This window comes from Nomia melanderi, chromosome 12 (genome assembly GCF_051020985.1).
Source record: "Nomia melanderi isolate GNS246 chromosome 12, iyNomMela1, whole genome shotgun sequence".
In the NCBI taxonomy this organism is placed as follows: domain Eukaryota; kingdom Metazoa; phylum Arthropoda; class Insecta; order Hymenoptera; family Halictidae; genus Nomia; species Nomia melanderi.
In genome coordinates, this window is record NC_135010.1 from 11,235,530 (window position 1) to 11,262,214 (window position 26,685).

At 47.9% G+C, this 26,685-nt stretch overlaps 1 protein-coding gene across 2 annotated transcripts in view; it reads right to left on the reverse strand.

Moving 5' to 3' along the window:
• Nucleotides 1-13,620: 13,620 nt before the first annotated feature.
• The window catches only part of LOC116431906 (netrin receptor UNC5C), a 71,451-nt gene continuing 58,386 nt past the window's right edge, over nucleotides 13,621-26,685 (reverse strand). Inside the window, exons 2-13 of one of the 2 annotated variants that reach the window (XM_076372621.1) lie at nucleotides 25,779-25,993; nucleotides 24,351-24,564; nucleotides 19,220-19,558; nucleotides 17,831-17,998; nucleotides 17,181-17,345; nucleotides 16,274-16,309; nucleotides 15,943-16,213; nucleotides 15,720-15,868; nucleotides 14,832-15,565; nucleotides 14,247-14,635; nucleotides 13,998-14,099; nucleotides 13,621-13,913 (exon numbers count right to left, since the gene is read on the reverse strand). In XM_076372621.1, coding sequence (XP_076228736.1) covers nucleotides 13,742-13,913; nucleotides 13,998-14,099; nucleotides 14,247-14,635; nucleotides 14,832-15,565; nucleotides 15,720-15,868; nucleotides 15,943-16,213; nucleotides 16,274-16,309; nucleotides 17,181-17,345; nucleotides 17,831-17,998; nucleotides 19,220-19,558; nucleotides 24,351-24,564; nucleotides 25,779-25,993 — 2,954 coding nt within the window. In that variant the 3' untranslated portion in view covers nucleotides 13,621-13,741. The remainder of the gene's footprint in view (nucleotides 13,914-13,997; nucleotides 14,100-14,246; nucleotides 14,636-14,831; nucleotides 15,566-15,719; nucleotides 15,869-15,942; nucleotides 16,214-16,273; nucleotides 16,310-17,180; nucleotides 17,346-17,830; nucleotides 17,999-19,219; nucleotides 19,559-24,350; nucleotides 24,565-25,778; nucleotides 25,994-26,685) is intronic. The other variant, XM_076372622.1, reaches the window with a different exon arrangement.

Sequence of the window (26,685 nt, forward strand, 5' to 3'; positions counted from 1 at the left end):
GAACGTTGACAGGCGCAGAAATTCGAAAGGAACAATCTCGGTTCAATGAATCAACATCCAATCAGATAAAGTAGCCCGAAGGAAGCGGTGTCCCCGAAAAAAAGGGTCTCGGTTGCCGCTGAACGTGGGCACGGGATCGGCGTGCATCGTTCGGCCAAAAATTGCGCTGCTTATCGCGGTGCAACCGAATGCGCCCGGCTCGAACTTGAACGGCTGCGTTTCGGGCGCACGCTATAGAGGTCCGGGGCCGGGCTGAAGGTGTGTCGCTATAAATACGGCAATAAATCGGCACCATAAATCGCTGGCTTTGTTGCCGGCGGTATCGATATCGTTGTCGCGGCGCTATCGGATCCAGCCTGAATCCGCAGCGTCGTCGGCGACGACGACGACGAGGACGGACGGCCTCGACAAAGAGGCAGTCTGGGTGCAACCGACCGGCAGGAAGGAATGGACCGCTCCTAAGATCGTGTTAAAAGGAACCGAGGAAAGAAGCAAGAGTAACAAATGGGAAGAGAAAGATAGAGGGAGGGGTATATGGACTGAGATAGAGGAAGAGAGATGAGCAGTAGGAAGAGGAAGATCGGGAGAAGAAAGGAGAACATGAGTGATACGACGATGGAGATAAAATGAGAGGAGGAGGAAGAGAGGAAAAGAAAGATGTAGAAAGAAGATGGATTAAAAGAAGGAAGAAACAGAGGAAGAAGAGGAAGGATCTGGAGATGAGAAAGAAAGAAGAATTGGGGAAAGAGGAAGAAACAGAGGAAGGAAATGAAGGATCTAGAGATGGAAAAAAGAAATAAGGATAAGGAGGAAAGAAGAGAAGGAGATGAAGGATCTAGAGATGGAAAAAAGAAATAAGGATAAGGAGGAAAGAAGAGAAGGAGAAGAAGGATCTGGAGATGAGAAAGAAATAACAAGAATTGAGAAAAGAGGAAGAAACAGAAGAAGGAAATGAAGGATCTGAAGATGAACAAAAAGAAATAAGGATGAAGAGGAAGGAAGAGAAGGAGAAGAAGGATCTGGAGATGAAAAAGAAAGGAAAAGGATTGGAAGAAAAAGGAAGAAACAGAGGAAGCAAAAGAAGGATCTGGAGACGAAAAAAAAGGATAAAGAGGAACAAACAGAGGATCCGCAGATGAAAAAGAAAAAAGGAGAAAGAGAAGGCAGGACAGAAACCTGAAGAGAGAAGAAGGGTAAGGGAACAGAGAGTGACAGAAGCAGAAGAAAAAAAAGGTTGAAAGGAGGCAAGGAGGAGGGGGACGTAATACACCCCGCTACGTGTAGGACGACGGGACGCATGGGCGCGTTTCCATAAGAGGCCGCGACACGGGGGAGGGTGCTCGATAACGCTCTTGTTACCTCGAACGCAGACACGTCGCGCCGCGTGTATCGAAGTCCTCGAGGAGTCCAGATCGGGCCCCTTGATCTTGTTAGCTGATAGGACGCGACCCGGTCCAGACCCCTCCGTGCACTCCACCTCGAGGAACGTCTGGCGGCAGGGCCACCTCGTTGCCGATCGAACACTCGACGATCTCTCGATCTTCGTCGGCTTTGCTCCAGAATTTACCAGCGAAAGCTTCTTTCCTCGCGGACTGTACAAGAAGCCGGGACAACGACGAGGGAACGCGCCGGTGGACGCCGGGAACAAACGCGATTTACGCGAGATCGCTTTGTAACCGGCGCTGAATAGGCTTCTAGCTACCGGGTTTCGGAAAGAGTTCCTCCGGCGGCTTACCTCGAGGAAGTCGCGACGGCGACGCGGTGAAATTTCCCTCCGGCTACCGTGGAAAATACGGGCGCGCCTTCCTGTTAAATATCGCCAACTCATTTCCACGGGAAACCGAGCGAGCAGTCGTTCGGTCCGTTCGATTGAGATATCATTCGCGGGGGCCGCCGTTGAATATTGCCAACGAGAAGACACGGTTCAGTTAAGATCGCGAATGCGTCAAGCTCGAGCGTTGTATCGCTGTATCAGGGAGAGGCGCGCGATCGGTGTGCAACACGTCCGTGGCCGAGGCCCGAAAGAAATGGCCAGTGAAGCTATCAGCCGGGTGCATTAAGCGCGATAACGCACTCGCCGGCCGGCGCTCGTGACTAAGCGCGTTTCTTCAATGAAGCACCGGCCCGGCCGCGGAAGTCTCGATTGTATTATCATTCGAGGCGGCCGTGTGTGCGCCGTGGTAGCCCCCAGCGCTATCGCATTTTTTCGTCTCGGCCAGATTTGCATGGCACCGCGACCGTAAGCAAGACCCCGCGATACCACGGACGGCTTAATCCCTCGAATACAAACGAGAAATTATACCTGGCCCGCCGGTGGGCCGGCCACGACTCAACGCGCCGCGTTTCTTGCGGCCGGAAACGGACTCCTCGCGGGATTCCTTGGATTCCATTGCCGCCGATGACGACCAGCCACGCGATTCACTCGCGAATAAGCTGGGGATTGAACAGGGTCCTTCGATTGTGATGTTATAGGAGCCTAGAGTTAACCCTTTGGGAGAGGTCACTCTCAGTCAACATTTGATTTGATATAATAAAATTACAAAGTGTTGTATATAATATTCAGTTTTGTGTAATGCATCGATACGTGAAACGTTTATATAAAATAGATTTTTTTCTTAATTATATGTGTAGTATCGAGAATATTTATTGTAGGATGAATGGTTTGTTGTGCGTGCGTAAGGGCGACCAGGTCATATTGCGACGGACCGGCGCCGGGATGTTTGGGAAATAGTGTGACTGCGTTTAGACAATTTCGAGTGGCTGAAAGAATGCAAGGAAGAGTATCTGGAACTGAGCGACTGAACCGTGAGAAAAGTGTGTACGTGACTGCGTGAGTTTTGACTATGGACGGAAGATGCGAGTGAGAAGGGTGCAAGGGTGAGAAAGACAGAGCGAATGGGGGTGTGTGATAAAAGCGAGTGGAAATGCGTGCTAGGACACATTTTGGTGAGCGACAGCGGAGTAGGACATTTTTGGTGAGCGACAGCGGAGTAGAACATTTTTGGTGCGAGAGTCGTGTGTTGTATTTTACGTGTTGTCCGTATTGTTTCCTTTATCTTATTAAATATATTATTGTTTTCCTAATTCTCTTTTTACTAAAGATCCACATTTTCAAATATCATCTAATAGTAAACCACCACCGATATACTATATATGTTTTCTCATTAGTTCGTTTCGAATAGTGTCGTCTATGTCTCATCGGAGTGTCGAAAGTTTCTAGTGAAAAGCTTCGAGTGCAAAGGGTTAACGATTGATAATTGTTCTGTTTTAGGTATGGGAATTAATATTCTATTTAACTTCACATGTATTAGTTAAAGATTCATTGATGTTTACGATAGATTAGAATTTAAGAGTGAAATGTAAAACTTACGAACTACCGTATAACAGTGTGCATTTCCATTAGCTCTTCTTCCAGCAACCACGAAGAAGATTATAAGCATTCTCGCCCAGTATTTCACAGTTTCCGTAGAAAGTACGGGACCCTACTTAACATATTCCCCAAACTTCGCAGCGTTCACTGCTCGGTGGATAATGTCTGTGTATGCCTGAATATTCTACTGGCCATAAAAACTCGAAGCTGCCAAGAACTTCCGCCGTCCATATCCATTTCTCTTCATCTATCGATGTTCCTCTACGGAAAGCAAACTTCTGCAACAAGAAGAATCTCCTTTCATCAAAGAGCAAGACATAAACATAAACATGGGCGTACTCAAACGAAGATACCGTAAGAACATCAAATAACCGTAACCTACAGAACATGCTCATTAGAAAGGGGAAGCTACAAAGCTGAAAAAGAACGAAAGAAAAGGAGCCACCAAAGAGAACGAGATTTTCCGCGATGTTCGTTCCCAAGAGCAACGCCCCTCGCGTTCGACGCTAACGTCGGATGATCCACGTTTAGCGTCGATTTATTCTGACGATTTATTTCTCCACTGTGATCGCTACAATAACTTCGTCGTTAATAATGTATTGGAAAAAGAGGAAAATTGCATGCACATTCTATGTCCATCTCTGCTCTAAAATATAATTGATAACGGAAACATAATATTTCATTTGCATTCACAAGGCTTGAGTAACATTTATATAGTGTTACTACAAATAATGAAAGGGATCTTGAGTAATCGAGAGCTAGGAATAAATATATGTTTAATAAAATACAGCTAAAACCATGGTCAAAATGTAAAATATGGAAACAACACAGACAACACGTAGAAAGTAACTCTCGCAACTCTTACAGGCATTCTCTCCCAAAAATCATTCTCTCTCCACAAGCATTCTTCTCACTCGCACTCATCACAAACACTCGGATGCACCCTGGAAAGCTGGCCCTGCAATCTTGGGTCCGCGACGCGCAAGCCACTTTCCTTCGACCGTTTTGCAACCTGTCCACTCACACTCATTCTTACACTCTTCTTAAAAATACCTTAACCTGCGCTGAGAATTCTAGATAAAAGCGCTTTATTTTTCAAAAAAATGTTCCGCGGCCTTAAAAAGTCCAGCCGGGGGTAGGTATACATTAGCGCCTTTATGGCGAAGGCTAAATTTTATATCTTGGTATACTAATAATACATTCATCATATTTACTAATAGTAATGCGTGGCTACGTGACATACAATGTACCATGCAAATGGTGACTGGACAATAGACGAAGAGAGATAAATAAATAAATAATATACTACATTCATTTTTGCTAACTTCTATTTAAAATCTTCATCGCGCGTCTCGCAAGATATCGTAAGCGAAGGGGTTAACCGGAACTTCGTAAACCATCAGCGCTTCCATTCGCGTATCGACTGCGCTCCGCGCCGGTAAAAAATGTATCGCGACGGAAACGATGTACGCGATCTCCCTTCTTGGCCGTCGTAAAAACATTTATCTGGACGGGCGATTCCGGGACGGACGAAATGTGGCGGTCGACGGAGGAGGCGGGCCGAATTAGCATGCACGTGCACGGAAACTTGAAAGTTTCGACTGGGAATGTATGCGGGCCCAGCGCCTCGGGCTGCTGGCCTAGGCGTACCGGCAATTCGTTAATATGATACGCCGTTCAATAAAGAAGGGGAACCGATTAGATCGGCCCGAGGAGCCCGACGGCGGGGCAGAGTTTATTTCCGAAGAGCCCGGTTAAAAATGAATATTCAACGGCACGCCTATTAAAATATAACGCGCATCGATTAACTGTTTGCGGTCCCATTTATTCCTGTCGCCTCGTATCGGCGGGTTGCCGGAATATATTTTCACGGGCCGACGGACAGAGGAATAACTTTGAATACGGGGGTGGGGGTTGAATGGTCGAGCACGGTGTGGGTGGAATATGGTCCTCGGGAATGTTTGCGGTTCATTATAATGAACAGGATGGAAAATCTTTGAGATATTATAGTATTATCCCTTAGCAGGCTGCTTTGTAATCTATCAGCAATTACAACTAATTTATAGTATTTTCGAAAATTGGAAATGCTATAGCATTCCTTCGATCTTTTAGTTTCCTTGTTAGTACGAAATTTGGATGGAGAATCGAGTAATTTTAGGGTAGTTTCTTTAACCACTTGCGCTGGAAAGACGTGCCACGTACGTCGAGACGTTTCTATCCTAAAATTCTCAATGTCTTTCACACATTGATAATCTTGTTGCATTACGTCCATTAGATTACTTCGAAATGTATCACTCTATACAGAATGATCAACGAATAAAATAAGTGTACATATCAGTGTAAAATAGATAAAAGCAAAATTCATCACCGTAGACTTCGCCAAACTTCGGAATTCATTCCCAGCGCAAGTGGTTAAGATTCACTAAAATATTTAATATTACGACTGGCGCAATATCGGAGCCTACAGAGTTCAAAGGGTCAACTGACGAAGTTCGGAAGTTTCCAATTCAGTTATAACCGGAGATACCGGTAAATAGAAATTCGGAAATTTCCAATTTACGAGTTCTGATTAGAGGTTACGTCGTAACCGGGGAATTTCGAAAATCGGGGAGGCGAGCATAGAAACATCGGACTGATCGGAAATTATATAACTTCCCGGTTAGAAATTCAATTAAACCGAAAACAAAAGCGGCCCATTAAACCGTCCATTCATCAGTGGCCCCGGTGAACGAAACACACAGCGGTAATCGCGGCGGGCCGATCTCGCATCGGAGGATCTTGAAAAATTGCCGGCGATAAAGCATCCCTCCGCTAATTATATTCCAAACAATGGCCCCCGTTCTAATCCGGGACTCGAGCGGAACGGCCCCGCCGTTTGACCCGGCCGCAAAAAACGAAAGGGACGATCGACGGGCGAAAAAAAAAAAATCACTTTATCGCGTCCCGGGGGCCATTAAACCAGATCGCGGGGCGTGCGATCGCGAGTCGAGGCGAATCGAGGGCCCGTTTCCTATCCTCGAGGCGAGTTCGCCACGGTCATTAGGCGGTAATCGCGGTGGCGGCGGTCTCCTCCTCGCCCCTTTTTCTCTCCCTCTCCCCCCTGCCGCCCCGGTGTTTCCCCTTTCGCGGGGGCCGCGTCGGTCGCGTGAACCCGCCATAAATCCTCCGCGAAGCCGATAGTTCGCCGCGGCACCCGGCAATGACGTACGATCGACGTGGCCCATAACTTAAGGCGGAATCAAAAGCCGATTACCCGCCTGGCGTCCTCCTTCTACCCGGCACCGTTCTCCTCTCGCGACTTTCCACCCTTCCACGCCGACGGCGCCGCGGTGGTGCAATTTATCGTATTAACAAATTACCCTCTCACCTTCGACACTCGGTGCACGCTCGCGATTCGACTTTCTCTCGGTCCGCGCGCTGACCTTTTCGGACCGGCGCTGATCTTTAATTCTGCTGCCCCGGTTACGGATAAACCGGAGTTTATTGCGATCGGCGAACTGCCACGGGAGTTCTCCATCGATTTTACGAGACTTCGATCGGCGGAAGTTTGAGTAATGCTTCGAGAAAAGATACGATTCGTACTGGAGATTTTTAGGTATCGAAGGAATTAATGGGTAGTAGTTTATAAATGATTGTCAGGAATGGACTGAGTTTATGGAGGAAGGATTGATTGTGTGTTTGTTTTTCTGGATTGTACGGTGAAAATATGAATTTGCGTGGACACCTGCAGTGCGACGATCCACCGTCTATCGGGTCACTTGACGGGCATAAATCAAGTGGAAAAAATGATGTATGAATAAACATAGGGGCATTTGATAGGCCAGGAACAATAGCCAGAGGACAACGATGGTCTAGATACCCCCGTGTCACAGCAGACCCAGATTCGAATCTCGAACAGGTCCCCGGGGGGCTTTTCCCGCGCTTTTTCCCCACCGACACGTGTACCGTTTGCACAAGACGGATGTATTACACGCGGCGGGACACAAATCTTCGCGCACCGTAGGCTGATCGCTGATTGCCGTGTCGCCGGCCTGGTATTACACCCGCGAACCGGTCCAGGGAGCGCAAGACAAAAGCGGTATCAAAGAGCTCTCCTGTAACGAGCGATCAAGACCGCCAAGGGCTCGCTGACATTTCGCACAATGTCCCGTTCCCAGGTTATTCGATCGAACCCGCCACGGCTCGTTAAATGCAGATAGGGATCGCCTAATTATGCCGTCAAAGTATCGCACGGTGTAACGAGTACGCGGAGAGGAAAAAGGGGGAAAAATGACGGCGTTGCGCATACGTTGTCTCGCGTCTATTGGCTCAACTTTGAACTTGAGTATCGAGCTCTGAGTTTCCATATTAATCTTCGAATTTGATTATTAAAATTTTAGACTGAGTGAGAACTAATCCTGAATTACGATTCGAATTTAACACGTTTCTGTGCCGTGGAAATTTCGCTCGTATTTTACTGATGAACTACGTTGATTTTGTCAATATTATATTAAATTATACTCAAATTTGATAATTTTTATATATATTATTATATGTGGTATATGTGACACTGATCGTGATCCTGTTTGCATTTGCAAATTAAAGCTCAAGAATATGGAAATTTCAATTCGAGGGTGACTGTTCCGACTTATATTTAAAAGCTACTTCTGAAATTCGAGTGATATACTTTCAATCACCGATAATCCATCGTTCTCCCGCTTAACTCTCCGTGCCCTCGCGCCGCAGCGCCATTCACTTTCGTCGCGGCAAAACAAACTGCAAAACTTCCAGCAAACAGCCGTCCAATCTTCAAGCGCAAACCTCGCCGCGAGCGGAGCTCGATAATCCGGCGAAAGACTCAGGAATGCGTTCCACGATCGTAAGTTAAGCGAGCGAAACCGGGCCATATTCGCGGAGGAGTGGAGCTGCTCGCGATTTGTCGAGCAGTCGTCCCGAAACGATCGTCATCCGGCGGACGGTCGAACGGAAAGAGAACGAACGGAGAGGAGGAGAGGGAAGACAGCTCCGCGGGATTGTCGGGGTGACTCTCATTGGCGTTGTAAAGTTCGCTTAATTAAGCCCCGCGGATTTAATTCCGGGGCAGAGGCCAATTTTCCGCGAATCGTCATTTATCGAGGCCGGCGGGGGCTGCGAGAGCGTTATGCAAATCGCGGCGGCCGCGTAATTCAACGCCGCCTCGCGGATTAAAGCCGGGCGTTCCCATGCAAATGTCGCGGGGCCCCGTGCCTAGATCCCGCCGTCGCGCGCCGCCGAAGGAACGTACCGCGACGAAGAGGACCGAGCGGACGGTATATCGAGAGTACATTGATACCCGGTCACCGCGGGAACATCGGTCGAAACGTTTCCATTCCGTTTCGTTCCGTTCGGTGCAAATTCGTGGGACAGTGGAGCGGTGCGTGTGGAATAAAGGCTAGTCCAGACCCAGGGACAACTGTGCTGGGAATCGTAGTGATGTAAGTCGGTTGGTACGTGTTTATGAGGAAGTTGAGTTGAAGTTTGAGTTGAACTTTGAGTTGGTTGTAGTTGAGTTAGTTAAAGCTTGAATTCAACTTTGAGTTGGTTGTAGTTGAGTTAGTTAAAGCTTGAATTCAACTTTGAGTTGAGTTGTAGTTGAGTTAGTTAAAGTTTGAATTGAACTTTGAGTTGGGTTGTAATTGAGTTGATTAAAGTTTGAGTTGAACTTTGAATTGAGTTTTATTTAAGCTGAACTTTGAATAGAGTTTTATTTGAGTTGAACTTTGAATAGACTTTTACTTGAATTGAACTTTAAGTTGAGTCTTAGATGAGTTGAACTTTGAATAGACTTTTACTTTAGTTGAACTTTAAGCCGAATCTTAGATGAGTTGAACTTTGATTTAACCCTCAGTTGAGTTTAATCGAACTCGATTCATTCGTAAAATAAACACGGAGATGAGGACAAAGTGCGAGTCCCGAAATAGGCGGTAGACAAATTTTTGTCCCGTATTTTGTCTTCCGTTAGAACGGAAATAAACGAAAGACCGGGCAAAAATTTGTCCTACGCGCACTTTTAAGACTTGTTTTAAGACGTGTTTTGTCTCTGGTCGGTAGACAGTCCGCAGACACGTGTCCGCTTACGATTGTCTTCTCAGTCTGAACTAGCCTTAACGCTCGACTGTTCCGGCGCGCGCCTCGCACGCTATTTACGTCCGTTCGGTGACTTGTAACCGGCTGCATCGCAATTTGTAAAGTCACCCGGCAGAGCGGCAGGGGCCAGAGACGCCGGGATTGGTTTATGGCGACCGGCAGGGGTGTCGCCGCGCGTACACCAAGAAAATGTATGCAGATTGGGGCTGTGTTTAGATTTTGACGAGGTTCTAGCCGAGGCGATGGAATTGAAGATGTCGGAGGAGTGTCCCCCGCGGGATTTGATGGGATGAATATTTACGCAACGCGAGTGCTTTACTGCTCTTAGAACTGTCTTAACCTGAGAAATAAGTTTGAAAGGTGTATCACCATAAACAATACACACCATACTCCTCTATCGTAATAATCGATGCATACTTCATTCATCTATTCGCTTTAACTCCTTGACGTACTATTTACTTTCGCAATTAATCTCGTGTGATATTCGACTATCGACAATTTAAAGGAAAAGCAGCAAAATTGTCCATTCTACTTTAAGCGGAAATTTCATTTGGAGATAATACATTGATAATAGCAAAGTTGCTTGCTGTTAAATTAGTCTAGAAATATTCATCGCGAGTCTTGCTCGTCATTGTACGGCAAGGGGTTAATATATCCCAACCTAATAGATCATTTGAAATCAAATTTTAAATCATTTTATTTAATCACTTTCATACGACGTCATACAATTTTCTGTAAAATCAACTGTAGAATAAAAGTTTAAATTAAAAGTGCAACGGAAATTTGTTTAATACAGGTTGATGATAAAGTAAAATATAAAAGCTAATAGGAGATGAGATTGTAGGTCCCCAAAGGGCCTTCGCAATCTCCGCTGCACCCACATACGTTACCTGGAGCACGGTAATCCATTTCATTCCGATGAATTTATTAATTGCAACGGTAATGCAGCGGCGCCGCGATTTTTCCAGGGACTGTACACGGAGCGGTGAGCGCCGCGTAAAATGCACGGAAAATTTATTGCCCTTTAGCCGCGGATGCCGAGGAATTCCGCGACGGAATTGTTTCGAAACTATGCGGCCACCGTTTTTTGTTTCCGCGGCGCAGCAAAAATCCGACCGTAGGGACAGCAGGAAAATACGCGGGCTCCTTTCGACGCCGTTTCAGAGACGTTCTGTCGTTCGTTTTTCTCTCGTGCGGCTCCTGTCTAGCGCATACACTCTCCGCCGCCGCCGCCGCCGCCGCCGCCGTGTAATTCTACGCTTGTTCTCTTTATTCAGTAATTGAATCGCAACTCTTTCTCGCCCTGTTCCCGCAAACTTTGTCCCGCGTTCACCGAGGCCGAAATAATTCCTCGCGAAACTACGATTGAGCCGATTTTCAGCACGTTCCCGGATAACTTCCGCATTCAACCGTAATCTCGAATTCTAGGGAAAAACGGATCAAACGTCAGGTCTGAAGCCTGATTAGCGTAGAAATGGGAAAGTATGCCTTGTAATGCACGAGATGAATTTAATATATATGAAAATCTAGTAAAAAGAATTATTATTGATATTCTGTGGAACTCTATTCGTTTCTATCTCATATTTAGAAATATCTCTACTGTTCATTAACATCACCGCATCTTTCAAACTCCATCCAATCGAATCTAATCTATTCAATCTTCCATAAACAAACAGATATTTTCATAACTTTCGTATCCAAGCAACTCGCGGAACAAGTAATCTCGTAATTACAAAGAGTACGAGAAGATCCGATCGATCCTCGCCGGTAGGAACGCAAGCGGCAGCCGACCGGCCGAACAAACGCGATTAACGATTACAGGAAGTTACAACGTACGAGCTGGGAGCGTTGCCGTCCGATGCTCATCAACGCATTACTCATACGCGGTTTGAGCAATTGCAGCAGTTACGGGCTGGTCAATTGCTCGAGCAATTTATTTCCACGGGAATCGACGACTTGCCGGTACGGAAGCTGGCCGAGAGATCGATTTCCACGTTCGATCGCGATATCGGGGCCGGACAATTCATAAAGGCACCCTCGACCGTTTTGTCCGCGGCGTGGCTGGACACGGCGGGGGTTGCGTGCGCGCGGCACGGAGCGCACACGCGCGCCGGCCGGCGAACGAAGCTTCCGGAAGCGAGCGACGCGGCGGCCGACGCCAATCTGATTGGCCTATCCTTCTCGTAATTGCCTGTAGATCCCAATCGCGATTAGCCGGGAAATTAATACGGTTCTCGAGCCGGAATTTATGCGACTCTGACGTGGATTATGCATATACGGCGGCCGCGGCCAATAACCGCGTCGTTACGACGACGTTATCGGGCCGCGATTCTGAAATCGCTGCTTTCCCCGATTTTGCCGGCCGCCGATAGCACGGGATCATCGCGGCCCGGCTTTGCGAACGATTATGAAGGGCGGCTCTGTCGATTTCGCATGGGGACGCGGCTCGCAACGGGGCGGGCGTGCGTGTAGTCGGCCGCGCGTTACTTTCGGGGATATGCGGGTATTAATCCCTTGACGCCGAGTTTTTCGGGACATGCATCATTCGCGGTCTTTGAATTGATTTCTGGGGTCCCGGGTATTTAATTACCAAGAACTCGTAATTTCAATCTATCTGCAATTGAAATTTATACGGGGTGGAATCGGTCTCGCGAATCGAAGGATGGTGCGACGTTCATGTTAGAAAGATGTATTTATCTCGAATCATTTATTCGATATATATAGAGGTCTAAAGCTAATCAAACACTGCAAGTATTAAATTATTTGTACAGATTAACCTCTTGCCCTACAACGAGTGAGACTCGTGAAGATTTTCAACATGATTCAACAAATATATAGAAAAGAGACAAATTCTAAGCATATGTTAGGCACATATAAATGTTATTCTTGTGTTCCAATATTTACTTTGTAATCGATTATTACACTTAAAACGAAATATAGGCATAACACATGCTTAGAACTTTTCTCTTTTTCCAATAAATTATTGACAAAATAGCAGTATCGATCAGAGTTGAGAAAGGTCAAGGGGTTAAAATTCTGTTTCCCCTCAATCCCTTAATTACTATCGTCCGTCTCCTAAATTTAATCATCACTAAACTGTCACAACGTCCCTGCCACCGAGCTGTCTCCCATCGCAATTTTCCGGAGCAGAAAGAAGACGAAACGCCGGTTAGCCGACAAAGAGGAACGTATCCACGTGTATCAGCGTGAAAGGGTGACCGGCACGCCATCCCCAGCTACGCAGGTCAACAGCCATTGTCCGACAGAATTACCAGCAGCGGGCTCCAGTGATTAAATGCCAGCCCTCCCCACCGTCCCTGGGAAGAGGGTGGTCTGGGGGCAGGAGGAAGGAAGGAAGGAAACGGGAGCGAGAGGGAGGGGGCGGAAACGGAGACAGAGGGGCGGGAGGCGAAGGAATACACGCATACCTATGGACAGTCATCCCCGCATACCTATAGCTCCTCGAACCCTGCCAGAATCCCCGGGTCCCTCTCGCCACCCCCTGTTCACCGAGATAATGCCCATTGTTTCGCGCATCCCACGCATCCTTGCCCCTGGACGGCGATACCCGGAGAGAAGCCCTAACCTGAAATGCTCGGCGCCGCGATACCGCGTGTCCGAATGGTTGGCCAAATGGCCGACTAAATACACTCCGAGACTGCCACTCCCGGCAACCCCCTCCCCCCGCCCCGCCGCGCGCAGAAACGCGATCCAAGCATTCAGGTGCAAATTGCTCGACGAAACGTCGTTCGCTACTTCCGATCTTCCCGCGGCACGTCCGCATTGTCGATGGGATCGCGACGGACGCCGGGGATTCTGTGAAGGGCTCGCGTCCCGCTATTATCGCCTTTTCATCGGGAAGCCCGATATGCGAGGGGTAGGACGATTATTGGCCCCTGAGAACCGGTATCGTGGATGGGATTCCTATAGGACTTTAAAGATTTAGCGTACGAGCCATTGTTCCGTGGAGGATTTCGCGAGGAATAATGCTCCATGGAGTATTCCACGGGTGTAAAGTGGATTTAATTAGGATTTGTTAAGGGCTAACCGTTGGTCTCGTTTCGTTTTTGGAATAATGGGGGAGAATGCAGAGAAGAGGCAGAGGTTTGCTATAAACGAGCTTTATGTACAAACACGATTGCTGTCTCTATACAACGTGGTTCTACATCGATCCTTCGCTTGCCTCGGATGCGTCACTCTGTTATTTACAAAACGTTGTAAAATTGCAAACGGTGGGTTGGTAAAACGGCAGTGGTTCGTCCGGTCTCAGATCCACGGTCCGAGGCGGCTCTCCAGGACGCTCGCCGCGTCGACGCGTCCCATCAGTCTCAAGTGGTTCAGGAGGTCCGCGAGGGCAGTGGCCTCCTGGTGTTTCGCCTCCCATAGGTCCAGGATGTGCTCCGTCGGGCTCGCTTTCGTCGCGAAGTAATCGACGTATCTGAAATGGGGATCGTGACAGATATTTTAACCGGACCGCTCTCCTACGTCGGCGCGCGGCCCGGGATCGCTGATGGGATCTCACCGGTCCACTTGCAGCCTTTGTGCCAGCATCCTCCAATCGTTGCCGCGGGCGCTAGGCGGGTCCAGGCACTGGCAGAGCTGCTTCCTCAGCGTTTTTGAGAATCTTAAACGAACCGGACTCGTAAATAAATCAACCGACATCTGACAGACTGCTCGGCCTCGCGCGGAATAAAGATCTCTTGTAACAATGATTGCAGCTGAACGGAATTTTTACGATACGCAATCAACCGAGAGGGTGAAGTGAAAGTACCTGAACGGCCTAGGAACAACGGACTCCGTAGACCTCGCGGAGTTTTTCCCTCGTAAAATGACAGAAGACTCTATCTTGGTGGACCTTTTCCCGTTCGAGCCGCTCCTCTTCATGAAGTCCAGATCGATCCTCAGGAACAGCGCGTGCTCCTCGAAGCCGCACTGGCAGGCGCGCAGCTCGAAGCTGAGCCTCATCTCGCCGACGGTTTTCTCGATTCTGAACGATCGCCTTACGCTCGTCCTGTTCGACGACCAGATTCTGCGGTGAGGGACCTCTTGTCTTTCCACGAATCCGCTCTCTCTGTCTTCCAGTTCAATGCGGAGGGGCGAGCCACCTGCTCGGAAGCCTAGGGTACCGTGTTCCACTCGGCTTCCACCTAGACGACGTTCCTGAAGGGATTTGGAGGACATAGCGCGTGTTCAAACGTAATCAAACATAACCAAACGAAGTCAAACGAGCTTCAACGTTCTCAAACATAGGCAAACGGGAAAAATGAAATAAATCGCTAATTCAAGGCTACATCTTTCAAGAGTTAAGAACAGTAAAATAATGCCAGGAATGAATTTGAGAGTCTCAAACACTCACCCTATCCATTAGAAGCTTGTAGGCAGCCTTCGTGTCCTCGATCAGGTGGCACCTAATGTGATCCCTCTCCCTGGACAAGAACACAGCCACGCACATCCTCTTCACAGCCAGCCCAGGAGCTACGGACGAGTTCTCCCCGGCGACTGCGTAGGCGCTTGGCGTCTCAGTCACCAAGAACACTCCCGCGTGATCAAGCTGCGCGAAAGGCTGTCCAGGCAGATTGATGGGCTCCCCGCCTAGCGTCAGGATCTTTCGCCACATCATCGACGAAGTAACGTTCGAGCTGGTTGACGAATTGGTCGAGTTGCTAGACCGTGTCTCCAAGTCGAGATCCGTGGTCCACAAACTCAGCTCCCAGTTGTCAGTCCTGAGCTCCGCACAGTGTTCGAACTGAAGAATCACCGGCTTCACTAAGTCGATGTCGTTCGGCCCACAAGCCACCACCGCTGACACCAGCGTCAAACCAGGCGGTAGACCAGGTCTCAGGTAATCGTCGCCGAGAACGGCCAACTGCAGACTGTGTCGACGACCCCTGGGAATGGCTCCTTCCGGAACGGACATCGAGACTCCAACCTCAGGCACTACTAGAAGAGCTCCCTGCTCATCCACCACTGCCCTGACGATGAAGCCACCCGAGTCACCGTGGTTTTTGTCGTAGTCTCCTAGTGGGTTGTCCTCGTCGGGATCATCCTCGTCCTCGTTGGTGCTCTCCGCGTTGGGGTGAGAAGTGGAACCTAGCGAACCACCGTTAGATCAGCTGATAGCTGATCTAGGGTCTCTTGTTCAATGAAATACAAGCTGCCCGATGTTATATTCTCTTTGGATTGGAGATTAATATTCCGTATTTCATTGAACAAGAGAACCGCGAGCAAGAGAATCGCTCCTCACGGGACGACCGGCCTTCCTCATTGTCCGACAATCCCCGGCCGCGTTGCGAGTTCCTGCAGGAGGACCTGGTCACCGAAGAGCTCGGCGACGGCCTGGCTGTAGACGGCAGCGACAGCTGCGGGACGTCGTAGTGGTGCTCCGAGCAAGACCTGCGTATCGTCAGAGAGACTTTCAACGGGGGACAAGGATCGATCGGGGTTTAAAGTCCTCGAGGGTCGTTTACCTAGGCATTCTCGCCGCGTTCGACTCGTCGATCACCTGCTCGAGGCGTCTGTCGACGGACAGGACCGACCGGTCGCTCTTCGAGACGACTGATTTCGCGAGGTCACCGGGTCGCCGAAAGTCTAGCCTCGCGACGCCGTACAACGCCTCGATTCGCTCCTTGCGGCGCATCAAACGGACGAAGAAGATAGTCGTCACCGCTAGAATGATCGCTGCCAGGCTTAACGTGATCCACAGAGCTAGGATATTCCTGTCGTCGATCGATCGCGCCGCTGTGGTACAAACAGGGTTTCAGAAATGGAGCTGACGCGGAATGGGTTCTGGTGCATTACCTTCCTTGAGGACACGTGGGCCGTCCTGTCCGCGCGCTGCGTGCGTTATCAGGGAAGAGACGTTACTGCATGGGAAGCGACTTGATTGTTAAAGTGCTAAGAACTTCTTTTGTTAACCCGTTTGCATCGATGGCGCGTGTATGCGCTGAATTTACTTGATCTCTGTTATGAAGACGTTGAAGGTATGACTATATTGTTATAGCGTCGTATTATTACGTTATTATACTATCGTACTATCATTCGATGACATTATCATATCTTCATGCGCATCTTTCTACATTCATCATTCCCAAACTAGCGAAGAATTAAGTATTCCTCACTTCACGAGATACTCAAGCCGAAAGCGATAAAAAAGATCGCCTATCAGCTCGCATTTCTCGTGCTCCCGAGTGATGCAAACGGGTTAACAAGCGGAACGTGCCAGGGACAGCAGCTCCGCCGGCATCGTTAATCTTCCCAACCGTTGCGAGCGATTTACTCGTCGAATATTCGAGGCGGACCATGAGGATATCGTTACCGATGATTAACAATGGAGGCATCCGAAGCCTCCAACGACCAGCTAATCGAACACGATTACTCCGCAACCTTCCCCCCACCCTCGGACGACTCGAAAATTCCAAACAAGAAAGATCCGCGGATCTTCCTGCGAGTCATTATTAATTTAAATCGTATCAATCCCGTCGGACGCGTCGATCGCGCGCGCGAGGATCCCGTATCGGCCGTAATAAATTGTCCGCCCGGCCGAGTCACCGGTTAAGAATACAAAATCGGCAGGGGAAAAAACAACGAGGAAAGAGTCAAATGAAAACCGAACAAAAGAGAGAGAGAGAGAGAGAGAGGGGGGAACGGAAGAAAGGAAAGGGGAAAAGAGAACGGAGCGAAGAAGAGAAACCCAGCTGGAGCTCACCATTACATCGATCCGCGGAACAAGACTCGACGATGACGGCCTTGCCTTCACAGGAACGACCGCCATTGCTCGCCGGGGGGTCGTTGCAGGATCTCCTCCTCTCTCTGGAACAATCGGGACCGCATGCGGACCACGGGGACCAGCTTGACCATCTGCCGCCGACCGCTGAAAGCGAACGGGTGAACTTGAAAATCACGATTAAATCGCGGTTATCAGATTCGACTGATCCGCCGGGGCGCGGAAATAGAGTCGGGAAGGGACAGACAACAGAGCTGTTGCATCTAGACTCCGCAGCGGTCCAGAGGTACCCGTCTTTGACGATATCGTTAGCGAAGAGAAACGTCCGCCGGGTCGCGGGATTAGATCTATCCGAAGTTCGGGACGCCGTTTGACGTGGCACGTTGTTAACCCTTTGCACTCGAGAAGCGACTCTCGGTCGCCGATTGGTTTGATTTAACCGAGCGATCAAGTTTCATGTTCGATCTTAAGTTCTGTGAAATACGAGATACCGGAACGGTCGCGTTCCTTAATTTCTGGCCGATTCCTTTGTAAGAGGGTCGCTGATGATGTAATCGATGTTTCGTTAGGGATCGATGTGGATTTAGAAAGCCTCGAGTGCAAAGGGTTGATTTTATAATTAAATCGCTTACCAGGACAGGAGGGATTGCACTCGAACCTTTGAGTGGCTGGCCCTGGACAGGTCTGACCCCCGTTGATGGGCATCGGGTTCGTGCAGGTACGCGTCCGCTTTTGTACACCTCGGCCGCAACGGGTGCTGCACTCCGACCATCCCGACCAGGAAGACCACCCGCCGTTCACTGGGAACGAAGCCGGGATAAACCGGGGGAGAACGTTAGAGCCCGGGAACACCATTGGCTCGCGAACCGAGCGGTAATCGAGTATCGGGGGTCTTTTCACGACCGCGCGGGAATTGAATCGATCGAAGTCCGCCACGAGTTTCGCGAGATTGTTGTGCGCGGTATATAAAAGATTGTAATTAGGAATAATATTGCGAGGGGAGTAGGAGCACTGATTACTGTGATCATCTACGCCGTCGTTAGATCATGGATTCTTTTGCGTGAATGTAGGTTCTTGTGGCTGATCTTTGAGGAGATTTTGACGAATTTTGTTGGCTTTGTAGTCGCAGTTTCTAATATGATGTAATTTAATATATATATATAAGTTTATAACAGAAGAATGAACGAATTGTTTGATTGCGATTTTTATAGTGGAAAACTGCGTACAAATGTATGGCTGGCAATTAAAACGAAAATATTCCATTAAATCTTCGTGTACCGAGGGAAAAAGGAACTCTGCCATTCATTCTATTATGCTTCAATTGCAACACGTTTCACGATAAAATCGAAAAACGATTACGTACGAATGCGGGTTGCAATCTCCAAGCGCGAAATTATCGGATCCCGATATCGCGAATTCCCCGAGTGCAACAATTACTTAAATCTCCGATCCGATGCAGCGTCCTCCGACGATTAAAAGAATATTCCAGCTAGTTATCGACAACCGCCAGTCATACTTTCTAATAGCGACAGGCGAAATTTCATTCGGGTAACGAATGGATTGCGCGCGACACTAACGAATAAACAGCCGATCGAATGGGATTTCACAGGAACAATTATCTCCAATTTAATTCGATCAGCAGAAAATAAAGTGTCCGATGAATTGACAATATTCAAATTATTCCACGTCGTCTTCACGATTAAATTCCTTAAACACTCAGAATAATAAAACAATTTTGCTTAAGAAAAACAAATTACAAAGATTCCTCAAAAGTCGCCCCATTGAATACTGTAAATATTCATATCAGACATAAAACAATTCTGCTTAAGAAAAACAAATTACAAAGGTTCCTCAAAAGTCATCCCATTGAATAGTGCAAACATCCATATCTGTTATCTTAAGTAAATATTCATTCGAATCATCCAAAACAACTTTTCCCATCTTCGATTTCCGCGAAGCGGACACCGCACGCGGCGAGTGTTCACTCTGGGTCCCACGGAATTGGCGAAGTGTTGTCTCACCGTAAACCGTCAGCACGGCCGGTTCACTGACCCGCCTCGCAGCGATGTTCTCCGCCACGCAGGAGTAATTCCCCTGGTGCCTGAGCTCGGCCTCGGCGAGTATCAGGTGTCCTTCACCGGTCTGCACGAAGTTTCCGGCGGATGACAGGTCGTTGGGATTACTCTGCTGGACAGGCTGCGGTGTCGTGGACGCGTTGATCGTGTCGAGGGGCGAGCCATTCTTCAGCCAATAGACCTTCGGCTGCGGCACCCCCATCGGCGGCAAGCACCGCAGCTCCGCGTTGTGGCCGGCTTCCACAGACAGCGAGTATGGCGGCGACAGGAAATGCTTTTTCAGGTCTGCGTCATGCACATGATATATTCCTTTATATTCTCCTAATCGCTTAGACGTTTCGAAGGATGATAGATAAATTGTCTTGAACTTTGATTCTTAAGTAGCCCGACGATTTTATACAGTTACGTAAGAAAGTCTTACAATCGTGTCGTTCATTTATTAAAACTGAATAAGAAACTTTCATTTAACTTCAATACCTTGGAACACAAAATTCTTACTTCACACCAAGCGATTTCCCAATAGAAAAACTCAATGTCACGTTGATCATAATGCAAGATTCCCTAGAAAATCAACGCACTGCTCATCGGAAGGACTCAACTATCTCCAATTAACTCAAACTATACGTTTGTTCAACTCGAATAGTAAACAAACGCAAGTGAACCGCGAGAAGCCCCGAATCTACGCGAAGCCTTCGAATGGCCGGGTCGAAGCGGACCTAGGTACCGGCGTCCGAGGTTTAATATTCCCGTCGAACAGCAGTCAGGTCGACGAGGCCTGGTACGGAGCAGAGAAATGGCGGCGAGGGAGAGTAGGGCACTCAGCGATATTAGGGCGCAGCGTATAAATGGCAAGGGCCGCTTTCACGGGCCGCGTCTGTATAACCGTGCTCGAGCCTGCCGGGCCTGCAGGAGAGAGCCGGAAAAGGATCTCGCTCGATCCGCGGCCACGGGGGCAGAGAGCCATTCGTCCGGCTTGCGCTATATTATTCGGCGTGTACGCGCGCGCGGGGGAAAAATAGCTGCTTTTATATCGTTCGTGAAGAGGCGAGCGATGCGCCGCGGCCACCGCCGATGCACCGCGGCTGCGTTCTTGCACCCCGCTGCTGTCTAGACTGCGTACTTTCCGGCCGATGCCGACATATTGCGGAAATGTAATCACGTATTAACTCATTGCTACGGGATTTCTTTCATAACTGCGCGGACCGGGGCTAGTTTGTGGTTGATAATTTATTCCGAAGGAATTACGGGGAAATTTGATATTTGTACTGTGTAGGGTTAGTTCGGAGGACTGCGGATTATAGGAAAGTGGTGTTTGATTTATGTTTGAAAATCAAGCAATTATCTAAAGAAATTATGGAGGAATTTGGTATTTATACTGTGAGTAGGTTTAGTTCAGAAGACTGTTGATGATAGGAAAGTGGTGTTTGATTTATGTTTGAAAATTAAGAAATTATCCAAAGAAATTATGGAGGAATTTGATATTTATACTGTGTGTAGGTTTAGTTCGGAGGATAAGTGATAATAGGAAAGTGATGTTTATTTTCAAATATAAATCAAACATTACTTTTTATCAGTTGTCCTTTGAATTAAACCTACGCACAGGATAGATATCAAATTTCTGCGTAATTTCTTTGGAATAAATGATTAACCACGTAGTAGTCTTGATTTATATTTGAGAATGAATAATTATTTTTGATTGAATTTGAAAGTTTTGGTAAGGATGTGTTGTATCATGAGATAAGTTAGAATAATGATTAATGTTTTCAATGGTAGATTAATAGTAATTGAACTTTAATCATGTTCAATATAATCAGATTACACCGTGCCCAACTCTGCCATACTGCATTTTAATTCGCCATACGTGAATGGGAGAACGCGGGCGATCAGCCGAGCGCGTAACGCGCTGATCAACGTTTCCTGCCGATGAAGACCCAGGAGGCCTTCCCACGGGCCTTCTTGCTGAATCATTTTATCTAATTAATGCACCGTTAACCGGGAGAAGATTGTTACTGTGCCGTGTGTGCTGGTTGACGTGCTACCGGTGTTTGGGGAAATGCGGTTTAGACACCTTGGAATGCTGCAGCAATGCGATGCATTATTGTAAATTTCAGCTAAATAATTATTGCAATACTTTGTCAATTCCGCAGTCAGTGCATACTATTCGAAAATAGATCAACTTTCAGCGATTCAACTGAAAATTTAAGAATTCTCATTTGGGCTATATTTGCTTGGCAATTCCAAGTGGATTCTGACTTGGAAGTCACCGGATGATATTGCCACAGGATTAATTTTGATTGATGTATACTCTAATTAAATAAATACTGCAATACTGCAATCCTGCCACTTGCGAATAGAATTTAGAGAAACTAATTCAATAATCCCTACAATTCAAATATAGATCAACTTTCAGCGATTCAACTGAAAATTTAAGAATTCTCATTTGGGCTACAGTTTCCTGACAATTTCGAGTGAATTCTGATTTGGAAGTCGCGAGATGATATTGCCACAAGATTAATTTTCTATTGCCATATACTCTAATTAAATAAATACTGCAATACTTCATCAATCCTGCAACTTGCGAGTAAAATTTAGAGAAACTAATTCAATAATCCCTACAATTCAAATATAGATCAACTTTCAGCGATTCAACTGAAAATTTAAGAATTCTCATTTGATCTAGAGTTTCCTGACAATTCCGAGCGAACCGTGACCGTCAGTCGCGCGACGAAATTATCACGAGATTAATTTGCGCATATAGGACCTCGCTAAAGAGGATCGTCGCGCACCGCGACAACAGCGGGACGAAAGTAGTCCCGCGGCGAGAGACACCGTCGATCGATACCGCGTTATTCAATCTCGAAAGCACGTCCGTTTCCTGTTTGCCCGTAAATACGGATTTAATTCTGTTTCTTGTTTGCGCCGCGTGTTTGCGCGCTGCGACGCGGCGCGACGCGGACTTCTCTGAATGAAAATTGCTCTTCCAACGCGAGCTGCGGCCGTCGCGCCGGGACGCGCCGCGAAAACAATCCACTTCCGTTTTCCGCGACGCGACGCGACGCCTCGAACCGGACTCTTTCGAAGATTGAACGATTCGAAAACGGGCAAACAGAAAGTTTTAGCGTGGAGCGACGATTTGAAATTAAGAAACTTATTCCGCGGGGAAATCTAACTTCGAGTCGACCTATCGATGTCGTAAGTTCCATCTGCTGGGAATTCGGATACAAGATTCCACGATTTACTGCCGTATAGTATCAGAAATCAAGTCTAGCGACCCGAAGAAAACAACGATATTTCTCAACATAATAATCACTAAAGAAAACATACAAAAATTCGTGAAGATACTGAAATCCGAAGATCGGTAGAAACATGAAAAGTATCTTTCACTCGAAGAACAAACAACAAAGTAGATTCTTCACCGAAAAATGACGAACTCCTCATTCCATTTCCCTAGATTCCCAACAGAAGACACCGACCCCCAGCTAATGGCGCTCGACGAGTTCACAAAACCGCGTCGGCCGCACAGCCAATTTCGAGATCAATTTCGCTAATGTACAGGGCAGTCAATAATGAAGAGGCCAAGGTCTCCCCCGGTTCCGGAATTCAAATTCAAGGGAGGGAGCCGTAATTAAACGGAACACCGTCGGCCGATAGTTTCCATAATTCTGATTCCCCTGTATAAGCGATCGGCGCGCGGTGCGAACGTCGGACAGGAGCGAACGCGTAATTGTACCGTGTCCGTGCCGCGGGGGTGCGAAAACCGGGGTCGGCTGGGAAGCGAGAAAACGGCCGACACCTGGAATCGGTCGTAAAACGTAACTTCATTAACCCGATTAGCGACGGCGATGGGGTCGGCCCGAGATATCGTTTGATACGCGAGATCCGCCCCGGTAAGCTCGGTGTCGACGAGGGCTAACGGGGGGCGGCCACCGGTTGTTTTCGCCCGATATTTCGTGACGCGTGAGCCGAGTCGAAAATCTAATCGATATTCCATTGCAAGGCAAACACCCGTGAATACAGAACCGTCCTGACCACCTTTCGATCGGGTATTGCGCGATTTTTCGGCCCGGGACCCGTTGTATCGCCGCCATGCAAATTGGAACGGTAACCCGTGAATCGGTTTAGCAGAGAACCACGGCGCGGCGCAGCTTGCCTTTCAATTCTCGTTTTTCCTGAACGGTATCCTACAACGCGGAATCGGTATTGCTTCCTGCGGAGAATGAAAGTCAAAGCGAAAGCGGTTCAAAGAATGTAATTTGTCCGGCGCGCGTCCTTACAATCGGCGGCCGGAGTATCTGATTGTGCTGGAATTGTTTTTTGATTCAAACTTCAAGCGTGAAATTGTGATTCAGACGCGGCTGCGTTCGGACTCGTTCGAAACGGTTGTAAGCCAGAGGCCGTTCGCGATGTTCGGAATCGACTCGTGCACCGTCGCGCGGGGAGATGAATGAAGTCGCTTAGGATACGAGGGTTAAATATCCTTGAATGAACAGCAGATTAACACCAATTACCGACGTCCCAAGGATCCTCTTCGATAAGGGAAGCTAACGTTCGAGACCCGTTTACACTCAACAGCCCCGGCGTTTTGCGCCCCACGGATCATAAGCTCCCCTTCTGAGTCATACCAGCATATATATGTTAATTCGCCCCAGAATGTCTCCGCAACAACTTTCCACGCTTCTAAATCAACTGCGAAGAATACGGGGTGTCTCCCCGTAAGACTGATACAATCGGAAGAGGGTGAATCTACGAGGAAAAACGCGTAGGTGAAGAACAAAATTTCATCTTGGTGCACTTCCACGAGCTACCGAAGCTTCGAGACATTCAAAATTATCTTTGAAACCGACGCGCACTTTTCAATTCCATTTATACCCCTGACCTTTCGAACTTCCCCACTTTTCCGCTCTACATCCGAGGAATATCAGTATGCATTAAAAGACGTCCAATCGAGATGCCAATTCCGCGAGATCCACGCGAATCGAGCATCGGAGGGCACGGAAAAGAGTCCGCGGAGAAAAGGGAGGGGAACAGAGGAGGGATAGAAAATACGAACGGAGAGATTGGAGTGTACTCTACTTACAGGCGACCTCAACCGTGGCGGGCTGCCCTCGAATCTGACCTGGTCCCGACCATGCCACGCACTCGCACTTGAACCTCTCCCTACCGAAGTACTCCTCGACCTCGTTCCTCGTCACGTTCAACTCGACCTCGACGACCCTCGTCCCGGTACGAGGGTCGACAAAATCCTGGTGCTGCGATCGCTCGGCCCGGTCACCGTTACAGCGAAAATACACCTGCAACACCGACCAAGTATGCGTGTAACGGGATGCAGCCAAGGAGCGGGTTGGGGGGGTGGCGTCGCTGATGGGGGTCAGCGGGGAAAGGTGCGCAGTCGGGGAAAAAAATGGGAGAGGGAGTTAATTTCGCGCTCGCCCCCGTGAAAAGAGGGCCGAGACGTGTCCGCCGTCGAGCGAGCTTTGAGTGGTTAATAAGGCTCGAGTGGAAAATGACGGGGTCGACGCCGCGGTTAGACCCTACTCTCGCGGACGCGCGTGAAACGGAACACGCCCGAAAAGCTATCCTCCACTCGGACGGCGCGGCGAGAGCCTGACGCAGGCCCCTTTGTTTCTGCTTTTCGACAAGACCGTCCCGGTCGCCATTGTTCCGAGGCGAGCCAGGTGCAAAATGGATTTTAAAGGATGCCTTCTGGACGGAGGGTTAATTTCTTCGCGGAGGAATCGTGGGTTCTGGGATGATATTTGCGTAAGCTGCGTTTTAACCCTTTGCGGACGAACGTCGACATTTAACGATTTAATTGCTAAAACAGCAGATCAGTGAGTAGTTTCCTTTTTTCTATCTAAGCAACCGATATATAATTTAGCTTCTGCTGACGGTTTTCTATATTTCAAGGAAGCTTCGTCCGTGAAGGGTTAACCCTTTGCCTTAGACATCGTGTTAGACTCTTGAAGATTTTAAGTGGAATTTAATATAAGTATTAATTCGAGTTCGAATTGGATATCTTTTTGTTGTCGATGATTGTACTTTAGAGCGAACATATGGAATATAAATAGAATTTTTCATTATTTCAATAAATTATAATCGGTTGACGAAGAAATCCTAGGGTAAGTTAATGTTAGTGACTGAATAATTAGTAACGATGTAAGAAATTAGGAATGAATGTTGAAGGAAGAATTAGGTTAATTGGTGTTTTATGCGGTGAAGGGTAGTTGGCTTTGATAGACGATTAGATCGAGCAAACTATTTTAGATAGAGATATTTAATATTAGTTAAGAATAGGTATAATCAATTTTCAGATGAGTGTTTCTATTGATTTTAACCCGACAATTTCCCCAAAATTTCAGTGAACGGTGTTTAAGTGTCACCCTTTTCATCCCCGCGGTGTCAAAATTAAAGCGTCAAGAGAGCGGGACATTTATAGACCGCAAGTATCTCCGATAACCACAGCAAGAAGAGTATTTCGGGAGTGCATAAATTGCATTCACCATACCAGAAGAGCATGTGCGGCGCGGCAGTGGAGGGTAGCCGGTTTCCCCTTGACGACGAACGTGTCGACAGGCTCCGCCAGGAAGATCGGCAACGAGCCACCCGCGATAAGATCGGTGTCGCTGGTTATAGTCGCGGTTTCATAGTCACCGTAGTCGTAGTCATCCACCGGATAATTCTCCTCGTCCTCTTCCTCCGCGTCATCCTCCTCCTTCGTATCTGTAACAAGGGGTGAGTTCCCGCGACTTCAGATCGAAGATACGGAGAACTTTCGCGGTTCCCAGTCGCCAAATTAATTCCACCGCTCATCCCGCTGACGTTGACACCTTGCTCCTCTTGTTTCGTTCGCACCGTTAATTACAGTATATCATCCAAAAATTAGACGGCGTTCCGAGAAGCGCTCGTAGCCTCGGCGTCTCTAATAATCTCACGTGACTCGAAACTTTCTTACCCACCGTAAATGAATTCTGATATAATTTCAACCATAGAAACATCGAGTAATATAAACATCCATTACTAAGATCAGAAGATTCTAAATTCCTCTGTATATTACTCGAATTAGAGATTACAAAAGACTATAAAAGATAATGCAACGCGAATCACAGAAAATTATACCGAATATCATCCTACACACCCCTCGGGGATTCCCGTAGAACATTCCATACTCGAAACGCCCACGTCACTTATCAATGAGCTCCGAATAAAATGATTTCAATAACCCCGAAAAAAGAAAGCCTAATCCCTAGGCTCGCGCAGCTGGTTCGCCCGTCCGCCCATAGAATCCCGTCGGACATTGATTCCGCCGCGAACGCGATAACTATCCCCCAATCATCATCCATCTTCTCCTCAACCGGCAATTTCCTCCCGCATTACCGCGCGCAAATCTCGAGTTAACTCGCGGCACCGCGCGG